The sequence below is a fragment of the Triticum aestivum genome, chromosome 6A (assembly GCF_018294505.1).
Source record: "Triticum aestivum cultivar Chinese Spring chromosome 6A, IWGSC CS RefSeq v2.1, whole genome shotgun sequence".
Lineage (NCBI taxonomy): Eukaryota > Viridiplantae > Streptophyta > Magnoliopsida > Poales > Poaceae > Triticum > Triticum aestivum.
In genome coordinates, this window is record NC_057809.1 from 257,944,829 (window position 1) to 257,956,535 (window position 11,707).

General features: G+C 41.2%; 2 protein-coding genes across 4 annotated transcripts; one reads left to right on the forward strand and one right to left on the reverse strand.

Moving 5' to 3' along the window:
- Positions 1–1,250: 1,250 nt before the first annotated feature.
- On the reverse strand, positions 1,251–6,785 carry LOC123127399 (protein NONRESPONDING TO OXYLIPINS 2, mitochondrial). Of its 3 annotated transcripts, none has more exons than XM_044547088.1 (3): positions 6,564–6,785; positions 6,360–6,481; positions 1,251–1,496 (listed from the first exon to the last, which is right to left on the reverse strand). In XM_044547088.1, the coding sequence occupies exons 1-3, from the start codon at positions 6,674–6,676 to the stop codon at positions 1,471–1,473; spliced, it is 261 nt and encodes an 86-aa protein (XP_044403023.1). In that variant the 5' UTR covers positions 6,677–6,785; the 3' UTR covers positions 1,251–1,470. The 3 variants fall into 3 exon arrangements, with proteins under 3 accessions (XP_044403023.1, XP_044403022.1, XP_044403021.1); XM_044547087.1 differs by having other exon boundaries at positions 6,295–6,481; XM_044547086.1 differs by lacking the exon at positions 1,251–1,496 and adding an exon at positions 1,523–1,908.
- A 112-nt stretch (positions 6,786–6,897) lies between these two features.
- LOC123127398 (protein phosphatase 1 regulatory inhibitor subunit PPP1R7 homolog) lies at positions 6,898–10,130 on the forward strand. Its single transcript, XM_044547085.1, has 6 exons — positions 6,898–7,185; positions 7,917–8,147; positions 8,249–8,395; positions 8,487–8,629; positions 8,779–8,893; positions 9,685–10,130. The coding sequence occupies exons 1-6, from the start codon at positions 6,898–6,900 to the stop codon at positions 9,763–9,765; spliced, it is 1,005 nt and encodes a 334-aa protein (XP_044403020.1). The 3' UTR covers positions 9,766–10,130.
- Positions 10,131–11,707: the final 1,577 nt, after the last annotated feature.

Sequence of the window (11,707 nt, forward strand, 5' to 3'; positions counted from 1 at the left end):
CTTATGCTTGTTGTTGGTTATGTGACTTCTTGGATTCTATGCTGCTGCTTGGTTCGAAACATGTTGATATATGCCACTTCTTGCTTGTTAAGCTGCATACTTATATGAGGTTGTATGCTTGTTATGCCGCTGAACCAATTTGGACATATGGACATATATGAGGTTGCTTCTATCATTCTATGGACATACGAACGTATATAGGTCAGAGATTCTTATGTTATATGTGTTGAATTGTGCGTGCGCGCTGAACTGTTTATAGATGTTGAATTGCAGGGATAGTCCAATTAGCAAAAAAGAAAAAAAAAACATATGCACACATAAGCCAAGTCATACACTCGGCCTATGGGTATACGCAGAGTGCCACCACGGCGTAAAAAACACGTGGCAAGGCCTGGAGTCAGTACCAAACGGCAGGACACGGCGTAAGTGCAGGCCGGGAGTTTTTTTTCCGATAAAGGGTATTTTATTAACTCAAAAATATAGCATCAAGCGGATACAAAACATTATGAGTGACACCCAACCCATGCATCGGACAGAGTGCAGGCCGGGAGTTGTGGTGAGCACTCAACCCATGCATCGGACACATGGCAGTGATTGGTCGACCGCTGCTACCATTTTAGCCGTGCAACAGCACTCGCCCTATAGACATGCACCTAGCGTACAGTAGACCGTGACGAATAAATAAGATGCACGGCTTACAATTGCGGTTGATCGTACGTGTTTGCCGACAACACAAATAGGTTGAGTGCTTACCACAACCCTCTGTGTTTCTAATGATAACTAGAGACAACATATCTGCCAATAGCATGGCGCTTCTATTGATTTTGTCAATCTGATTTAATGAACCATTTAACCCTAGCTCCTTTATCTGGGTTGTGAAATAAAATAGACATGTTCCGTAGTATAGAATAAGGGCTGGGTTATATACAGTAATTTTGAGTATGGTAAAAGATTAGGTGATCCTCAATTAGACTAGCCACAATGGGTAGTAACATAGAATAGTAACATGCGTATGTTACTAGTCTTTGTTACTACCTCTATAGTGGGGAGTAATATATGTGTGATAACATGCAATACTTCATTTATTACGTTATAGACTCATCTTGCCTTGATATATATGATGTTACTCATACTAGTAGTAACTAGTTATGTTACTACTTTCCTTTCTTTCTTCATTTATTGTTTGCCACATCTATTTTATTTAGAAATATGTGATGTTACTACCTATGTTACTCCCATTGTGGGTAGTCTTAAAAGGACAAACTAGAGCAGCAGTTCTTCCCATAACTAGATCGTTAACAAATATAACACTGTTCAGTTAAGGCTCGAGCTGATATGAAGTGCACATAGTAATTGCTTCTGAGCAGTACATCACATATTAATGTGCGGAAGAATGCCAACAAGCAAAACCCATTATTGAAGGGAATAAATTTCTTGAAAAGTCCGCTGCGTCTGTCCCAACCTCTTTCATTATCGAGGCACACTCAGACCAGTTTCTGCAAGGCAGCAGGAAGATCATACATTTCAGTTGTCGTGCTGCAACAGCATTTATATAAATCCCTGAGCACACCGGGAGAGGTGCCACAACCAAAACACGAAAGACGTAAAAATGACAGCAAGAAATTTGATAATCCCCTAATGTAAAATCAAGTTACCAAACGTATGTCTCACGTCTGAACAACAACAAAATCACAGTATTGAGTTTGGAAGTCTGGAGTTTCTTGGGTAATAAAACAATCATGATAAGGTAAAAGAAAATATAAATGCTCCATGATGTGGAAATACCGAATTCATTTTAAACAACAGACTGATAGTTATGCTATAGGAGTACAATTTTTTTCTTCATTGACCGATGTATTCTGAAACTCGGTTGGCCAACAGAGTTCATCCAAACAGAGCATTTTGCACCTATATGAAATATGCAGATTGGTGCAAAACATCATTGAGATACAAGTGGGATTTATGTGGCAAACAATTTGAATTTCCAAATTTACAATAAAGTATCACGCCAAAGCCATTGGTCAGACAAAGATTACAGCAGTCTAACTTCTGTTCCAAACAGCATCCGAACTAAGATAATGATGTCCTACTCAATTGAAGGTTACCATTACCTACTTTATGGAAACATTAGAATGATGTATTAACGAAACTAGCAAAAACAGGTAAATATCAGAATATAAAATTAATAATCTCAACTTCTCAAGCAATAAAAGATAGAGCTTAAGTCACATAAACAATCTGAACATGGACAGCACACCAGGGACCCCGACAAGTTAGATTTTACTATAAAATCAGTCACTGGAAGCAAATACAAACTTTCCACTGTCAACTAATCAGTTACCGAGAACACACCAAATAATTACAACCACGTCAAGCACCCTAGAGTCTTGTTGCCTTATTGAGAACTCTTTAGGTATATATAGGCCTTTTTTCCTTTTGTTTCTTCTCAACTTTGCTATCTTAGCTGCTAAAGGCATGCATTTTCTGATGCTTCCTTTCAAGTGTCTTTCTTACCCTAGAGCCTAGACATGTATCTTCACCACCTTGGACCACACTCTTCACATCTTAAGCATGGGTACATAGCATTTATACGCTAAAGTCTTTTGTGGCTACAAAGTTTCAACAGAATATGCTAATCCAAGCGAAACACACATGAAAATCATCGCCAAGATGGGGTTTGTCTGGAATGAGATAAAACAGGTATCTATAGTGTCAGCATTCATTTTAAATTTAAGTATTACAAAAATGCTTTATAAATTTTAACAACAGAAATGCCTATGTTTTATGGTTCCTAGCATTTCAAACTAACAATATACTAAGTACTCATTTGTGGTTAGTAATTTTAGGAAGGGTGCGTTACACTAAATTGGTTACTATATGTACCACTGATCTAAATAAAAGGTGTTGCAGCCTAATACACTTCCATTTACAAGATAAAGGTAGCTTATCCATTGCATGAATTTTAATATAAATCTAAACTCGGAGAAGACCAGTAATAATGGTGAATGAATGTGAATTACTGAACCGCCATTTTGTAGTAGATATCTCCTGTCTCTTGTTACAAATTATAGCACTATAAGCATTTAACAAGAAGAATTTAGTCAACTTTTCCATTCATGCTGCTTCCATGGATAATTCTGGAGCTCCATTATTTGTATAGGAAAGATGCATTAGGTGCTTATTCCGTTACTGCAAAATACTAACAAATCTATCTAAACTTTATATAGAAACGTGTGCAAGACCAATATAAACACAAGAACCTTTCCTTCTAAAATGATCTAAACAAAAGAACATGGGCTGACCTTTTGTTACTTGCTTAAGGTTACATTCAACATTACTGTGCATATAGTTCGGTGACAACCACATTGTGCTGCTGCCACACGCTTAAGTGATGTCGGCCTATCTTTTGCTTAGCTATGTTTTAGTTTATCTCAGGCGTCCTACTACTACTATTAGGCAATCTCGTCACCGTGAAAAGTGTGTTTGCAAAATCTCAGCGTTTGTGCTGCCCTTGTATTGAACCGATGCTATGTTCTCGAATCTAAGCTAAGCACTATACATACCGGTTTACTTTTAGCCATGTTCTATCAGTGCCGTAGAAGTTTAGTATCGAATCAAACCACCCTGTCAATCTGCTCCTGGAATGTCAGACGGCTGGGCAACCCGCAAAAATGCATCAACGTCCTCTCTGAACTCATCAACTTAAATCCACATCTCGCTTTGGTTCAAGAAACAAAATTAGCTTCGGTCGATGAGTTCAAATTCCAGTTCTTCATCCCACGGACTATAGAATACCGCGTTCTCTTGACAACAATTGGCACTGCAGGCGGGGCCATCTCGACGGCTAACTCCAGATTCTTTAACATTACCAATCAACAAAACTACACCTTCTCCACAACCATCAACCTCTCCACCACGGCTCACCCTGCTCCTAATTGCAATCACCAATGTCTATGCTCCTTCCAATCGCTCCTTAAAGCTAGACTTGGTCAATAAACTACTAACCATCAAACAAGAGGATCACATCCCCTGGCTCATTATCGGTGACTTCGATCTCCCTACATTTTTCCTCCGAAAAGAACAAGCAATCATTCCAGCAATCAGAGGCCAACTCTTTCAAGGACACCATTGACCAATTATCATTGCTAGAATTACCACTGCTTGACCGTCGCTTGGCCCGAACAAATGCTAAATCAATGTCCACCCTTGAGTGCCTGGATCGGGTCTTCTTTAATCTTGCCTAGAATGACAAATTGCCGAATATTACTCTATTCTCAACACAACTTATTTCAGATAATGTGCCCCTTCTCGTCCACATTAACACAAACAGTCCTTGTTCCCGCCATATCCTATTTGAACCCGGTTGGGCCCTTCATTCTGTCACCGGATCATTCGGCAATGTTGAGCCTCTCCTGCATAGAGTCGGCCGGCCCAGTTCGCATCAACACATCTAGTGCGAGCCTTAAAAAGCTCTTGCTCAGGTCTCAAAATTAGGACCCTAAGCAGGCTCCGGCCTTTGTCTGTGTAGGTTTTTGCAAAAAAATGAACATCAGTTTATCAATTTGAAAGATGAACGTCGGCCGTTCTCCGCAGCCGAATCATAACTTAGGATTGTTATTATCGCTGTTTTACAACAAACAATTAAAGAAATAGCAGCCTACTGGCGCTTACACCTGAAAATAAGAGGCACTATAGATGCCGGTGAGAATAACAAATTCTTTCATGTCTCCGCCTCTAAAGGACTTCGAAAAACAATGTCTATACCTCACACGATCAAAAAGCAACTCCTATTTCACCCAAATCATCGGGCTTGCTAGACATAACCTAGACCTTTTATCTCTCCAGCCTCTCAAAATACAATGTCACACAACTTTATTCCATGGCTACACCTTTATCCAAAGCGGAAATTAAAGAGGCCTTTCTCCAATTGAACCGTCAAACAAGCCCACGTCCCAATGGTTTCGGACCAGCCTACTATCAGAAAGTCTTGTCTCTCCTAAAACCAATCATCCTACCCTTCCTCTCAAACTTCTTTCACTTGCAGGCCAGACGAAACGCTTGAACCAAGCACATGTTGTTCTGGCCAAAAAAGACTCCGCTGCTATGCCCGACTCATATAGGCCCATTTCTCTTCAGCACTGTCGGATCAAAGCGGCCACTAAGGTTCTAACAACTAGGCTCAAACCACTAATCCCCTACATCAGTATTGTGGTCCTTCCTAACAAAATTCTCCTTCAAAGAGGAATGTCGAAACAATGTTACTCTTGGATCCATATCCTATCCGCTTGTAAAACCGCAATAATGCTTAATGGTGTTCCGGGAGACTGGATCAACTACAAAAATGGTTTGCGCCTAGGACACCCACTTCCCCTTGTCTCTTTATCATAGTGGCAGACTTACTACAGTAACTCATCCGCCATAATTCCCACCTACTTCACCATCCGATCTTTACACACCTACCACCAACCACCATGCAATACGTTGATGATACCCTCATCATCGCCAAGGCAACTGCTGCCGCTGCAACCGCTCTCAAAAACATCTTGCAAGATTTCGTCCGAGCCAATGGTCTTTCCATTAACTTATCTAAAACCACCTTTGTGCCGATGAATTTACGTCAACAACTATTGTGGAATCGCTGCTTTGCCCAATCTCCTCCTTCCCCCACATCTACATCAGACTACAACTCTCACCCACTCGACTACCCTCTGGTGCTTTTCTGCCTATTTTGCAAAGCTGTTGCAAAGACCTCGCTGGTTGGAAAGCCAGCCTAGTGAACAATGCTTAATGCTCATCCTATGGAAGATTTGGGACTCGAGGAATGGAAAAGCATTTCATCACCTTGATATCCACTCGGCTACGTCGCTTCGGCTTATGATTTCAGATTTGGACCTTTGGTCTCATAGACTTTGTAAACATGCTGATAACAAATCCGCTTTCTTGTGGCGTGCCTTCCTCTCCTCTTGTTCTTGCATTCCTATGTAACTTCTGGTAAACCTTGTAACCGGCCTTGGCCGTGTAACACTTTGAGTAATGTATTCAGGTGGGGGGCCTCATCGTGAGCATTTTGTTTATTTTACGTTAAGTATAACATGTTCACAATGGCATAAAACTAAACACAGTCCCCCTCCCTGCCTCACATAGATTGACAGAGAAAAAACACAGTTTAATCAGTTCATGAATAGCACAAAACGAATCTGAATTTCAGGATTCAACAAACCGAATCAACCAAAATTGTGTGTGTCGGTTACGCATGAACTAAAATAGGCAGGTAACTGAGCAGTCAAAACTCACAGGTAGGATGCAAAGATTAAGATCCTATCAGACTCAGACTCCCGGGTTGGAGCTGCAGAGCGTACCCTGCGACACTGCCCGGGCCACCTCTGCCCCAAGCCGTGACGTTAGCCTCGCCGCCGAGATTGCGCTGTGCAGCGGCTGCAGTGATCGTGCCAGCGCCACCTGCCGCCCCAGGGAAGAAGCCCTGTACCACGCAAACCCCACGGTTCAAGGCTAACTTGGAAAGCATTTGAGAGAGGAAGCGTGCAAGGGGGTCGATCACTTACCTGGGGGTTGGAGAGAGAGCGCGGGGGAGAGAGGCCGCGGGGCTCCGGGCGGAAGCTGAGCGGAGGAAGGCGGCTGCGACGGGACGGGAGAAGGAGCGGAGGCGCGACGCCATTGCCGGGAGGAGGAACGGAAGGAGAGAGGGGAGGTGGAAGGGCGAAGGTTTTAGGGTTTTGGACCTTGCGATTTGAGACCGAGTCGCTGTACATGGGCTTTAATGGGCTATTTCCAACCAATCGGATTAGGCTAGGCCTTTAGGCCCCCATTCGGCATATTCTTCTTCTTCTCCCCTTTGCTTCTTCCAGAAGCTCCCTGAAAGTCCAGGCCCGATCCCCCATGGCCTCCGGCGAAGGCACCGGAGATTCGAAGGCTGCGGGGGCAGGGATGGAGGTGCCGGAGGTGGAGTTGTGCCTCGATCTCACGAGCTGCCAGCTGCATGATCTGAGTGAGGTGGAGATCCCGCCCACCCTGGAGGAGCTGGACCTTACGGCGAACCGTCTCACCGCAGTCGACCCCCGGATCAGCCACCTCCCTCGCCTCCGCAAACTCTCGTTCCGCCAGAATCTCCTCGACGACGACGCCGTCGCGCCCCTCTTCACCTGGGATGCCATCGCTGGCTTACAGGTGATTATTTTTATGTGTTGAGAACCGCTTGAAAATATGTGATCGAGAGACTTTCTTCGGCTGGTCCCATCTTACTTACCTCTTTTGTTATATGCATGTGTCCTATTGTTGCACTTTCTTTCCTAGTACAGCAACATTTTTTTCTTCCACCATCACAAGATTTTGTCCGCCTGCCAAGCAATGATCTGCAATGAGCAAATTTTTAGGCGGTACCTTGCTAACATGTGTATGCAGGAAAATTGAATGTGAAGTAAGATGTTAACTGATTATTATTTTTATCTAAATAAACAACATTCGTGAGCAAAACTGAGAGTGTTTCTGCAGAAATGGTTATGCACATCACTTATTTATCACTTTACAAGCTTATATGACATGAAGCCCCATGTAAACAAATTTGATGCATGCCATTTCATGATATTTACATGAAGGCAACCTTACATGCTTTGTTAAATACTCCCTCCGTAAACTAATATAAGAGTGTTTAGATCACTATTTTAGTGATCTAAATGCTCTTATATTAGTTTACAGAGGGAGTACTTTGCACACGGGCTTGGAAGTGCAATTTAAGTTTTACTCTTAAACTTTGCTGTGTTATTCCTGCAATTTTTCGTCATGGTAAGTTATCCATGCCTTCTGACAAAGTAATTTACTATGCAATGTTTTTCCTTGTCCTGTAACCAGAAATGGTGAAGTGATTTTACAGTGCTATTTTAAATCATTTCCGATTTCAGGAGATAGTCCTTAGAGATAACAAGCTTACAAAGATCCCCGATGCCAGCATCTTCAAGGGTCTTCTGGTGTTTGATGTTTCTTTCAATGAGTTGTCGTCCTTAAATGGGTTATCCAAGGTTTCCAGCACAGTGAAAGAACTCTACTTTTCGAAGAATGAGGTTCCAAAGATGGAAGAACTTGAACATTTCCATGCATTAGAATTGCTTGAACTTGGTAGCAACAGATTAAGGGTAAGCATTTAGGTGCTTCTTTACACATGATGGTGCATGTTATAATAAAGAACTTGGATGGATCCTGGCCCTATGTTCTCACATGTTCTACTCTATTTCAGGTGATGGAAAATCTGGAAACTTTGACAAATCTACAGGAGTTATGGCTCGGAAGAAACCGGATCCGGACTATCAACTTATGTGGGTTGAAATCAATCAAAAAAATAAGTCTGCAAAGCAACAGGCTAACTTCAATGAATGGCTTACAAGTACCGTGTCGTACCTTCACCAGCTCCCTAACTTTTTGCTGAAGTAATTGCTACTCCTACTCGCTAATTTGTCTTTTGCTTTTGAATTCAGGAATGTGTTGCGTTAGAGGAACTGTATCTCAGCCATAATGGAATCCAAAAGATGGAAGGCCTTTCTATGTTACAGAACCTTCGTGTTTTAGATGTTTCATCTAACAAACTAACCGCTATCGAAGATATTGAGCCATTAACCAGGTAGCATGATACTACATGACTGATTGTTTATCATCCTTGGTGCACAAAAATAAGTGGGGAAATTGATCCAAATATCCTAAGCTACATAAATAGCTTGATAGATTGTTTGTTCCGACTCTTTTACTAATTTGACATTATGTGTTTTGCAGGTTAGAGGACTTGTGGTTGAATGACAACCAAATACCATCACTGTCTGGGATAGAATCTGCTTTGTCTGGTTCACGAGAGAAACTGACCACCATATATCTTGAGAGAAATCCTTGTGTACGTACTTATATCCTTTGTTTAGTTATGTCTAGTTACTATCAGTCTCATTCATTGCTGTTAAACCTGATTTAAGAGTTATTGTTACCATCTTAAGCATCATAATGGCACCATCATAGTAGTAAACTCAATCTCACGTTTTATGTTGCGAAAGTTGGTGCATATTGTTGAAGTCAACATTGATTGTGTATGGAATTCTGGATGAATGTTAAGTGTGACATCCAAAGTGCTTTAACCATTTATGATGTACTGTATATTTTCTGGTCTACATTATTGCTCTATTATTACTCTTAAACACAGTCTCTGGGTGTTTTCCTGTGCCGCGTTTGATTTACCATTACCATTATGACCGAAATGGACATCAGGTTTTCTTTGAACATATCAGTATCTTCAAAAAGTTTGAAGCACTTCCGCTGGTTCTGAATGGACATCATTGATTTCTCACGGATCATATATCCTACAGTACTTATTTTGCCAGTTCTTTATCAACTGTGGTGCAATCTGGAAGTTTCACAAGTAATATTGTATTCATCAAAGTACCTAGAATACAACTAAGATGTCACCGATGGTGGGAACTTCGTGTACTAATACTTCATGACACTATTGAGAATGGAATGTTGATTTTGGAAATGATTTTTCTAGTGATGTTAATTAATGTACATCCAGTACTGTAGAGTATATTGTGCAACTGGCCTACTATGCACCAATCTTATGACTATACCCTAAAATTATCAATCTTCAGAGCTCATGTTAAAAGTGAATCTTATTGTTTGTGCCTTACTTTTTTGCAGGCAAAAACTCCCAACTATTCATCCACATTGAAGGAAATATTTCCAAATCTTGAGCAAATTGATTCAGATATGCTAGCGTGAAACAGGTTGACTCACTTTCTCAGATTGTTGAAGTTAGTCGAAATATGTGTTGTGTTTCTACAGGAAGAAAGCAGTCATCCAGTTCAGAACAGACAACATAAGCTCCCGGTCAAGTAGCGCTGCAGTTTGTACTGGTGATCTGAATGGATTATTGCCAACTTTATTTGAAAGGCCCGTCCTGAAGTTGAGTCATTTCCTGCCGAGATCTATAAAAACTGAACTTATGTGATAAAGCCATCCTATGGTCCATGACTCCATGCTCGTGCCACATTGCAAGGGATGATGTATTTGTTTTCCCTTTTCCCTTGAGTGATTTTTCAGTTATTACTTGGTCTAAGTTTATGAAGCCGGGTTTTGTGGTGTTAGACGCTGGCCGGACTAATCCAGTTGCTGCATCTTCAGCTGTTCAATTGTGGATTGATCAACCTTACCGTGAGAAACTCTTGAATAACATACAACGCACAAACTTGATTAAAAGAAAGCAACGTGGCTTATTGAAGGATACCACTGTCAAGAGCTAGTTGAGACATTGGGAATCCACAAAACCAAACGATATGTTTTTTTTTGCTTTATTCCAGGTCGCTAAAAACTTCCACGGTTTCATAAGATGACCCGTTGCGCCCATGGTGTAAAAAGCAAGAGCGAGCCAAGTATTCAAATCATGCATATGTGACTAATTTAGAACCAACTTAATAGATACTTATATATCATTACATGGTACCATGATAGACTAAAAGGAAGTAATGAGATCACATGACAAATAGCATACATTGGTTTTATACAGCAAGCTACAGTAGCAAAGATGCATTGTATATCTGCGAACAATAGCATACATTGGTTTTATGAAGCAAGCTACAGTAGCAAAGATGCATTCTATAGCTACCAATTGGAAGACCGGGACATGGAAGTGATGGTATTATGCAGAGCGAGCATTCAAACCATGCACACTACAATATTTAGATGCAGCCGATACATAGCATTACAAGAGAGCCACAAGATCATTTTACAATAGCTTATTTACATTGCTTTTATGAAGCAAGGTACATTGCATCCATTGACAAAAAGCCTATTAGGACCGAGTAATGTACTTTGAGCCATATATTACTTTGGAATGAAACAATAAGCACGATTCCAAACCTCATTTCTATAGCATAATAGGATGAGAGGCAAATAGTTTTTTAGATAGTCCTCAGATATTCTAAGATAATGTTTATGGACCATATATTACATGGCATGATATAAGCATTCATGGATCAAAAGAAGATAGAGTAAGCACAAAATCACATAGATCGAAGAAAAGAAAAACGTACAACACTAAAGCATCAACTACTATTGACTAAGATGGAACTTGCTCACTTATTTGTGTCTCTGAATAAAGTACAACCTACAATCTCACTTTGATCCGAAGGCATTATGTTTTTTTTTCACTGTTTGTGCTGCAACAAAGTTGTTTATGATAATACATGGATAAGAAGTGAAAAATATTATTGATTTGCATAATACCATGCAAAATGACTCTGCTGCCCCTTGGCAAATTTGCAATTCTGTTCAAATCTTCTTCCCCGTGGTTGACCGCTAGTCCTTTTTTTGGCAAACTCCGAGCCCTGCGCTCCCAAGGAGGGGGCCTCCCTGCTTTCATTAAAACCAGAACCAAAAGGCTCAACCAGGATTACAATTTGAGTAACATCACAAACCTCAAAGATAAAGAAATTTACAATCATGCCCTCAAGATACTTGTGCCGAGGGACAACAACACAGGTCAATAGCTGCTTCACGGACTGCCACCATGACGCAGAACACCAACCACGTGTCTGACATCCTTGGTTCCATCGACCAATTCTTCACCCCGTTCCCCTCCCCCTTACTCGTACTGAAGTGAAGTGAGAAAGTACCAGGAGGAGGCCGACAAAGGCACCTTGGGATCCATCTTCGTGGGTGGCTC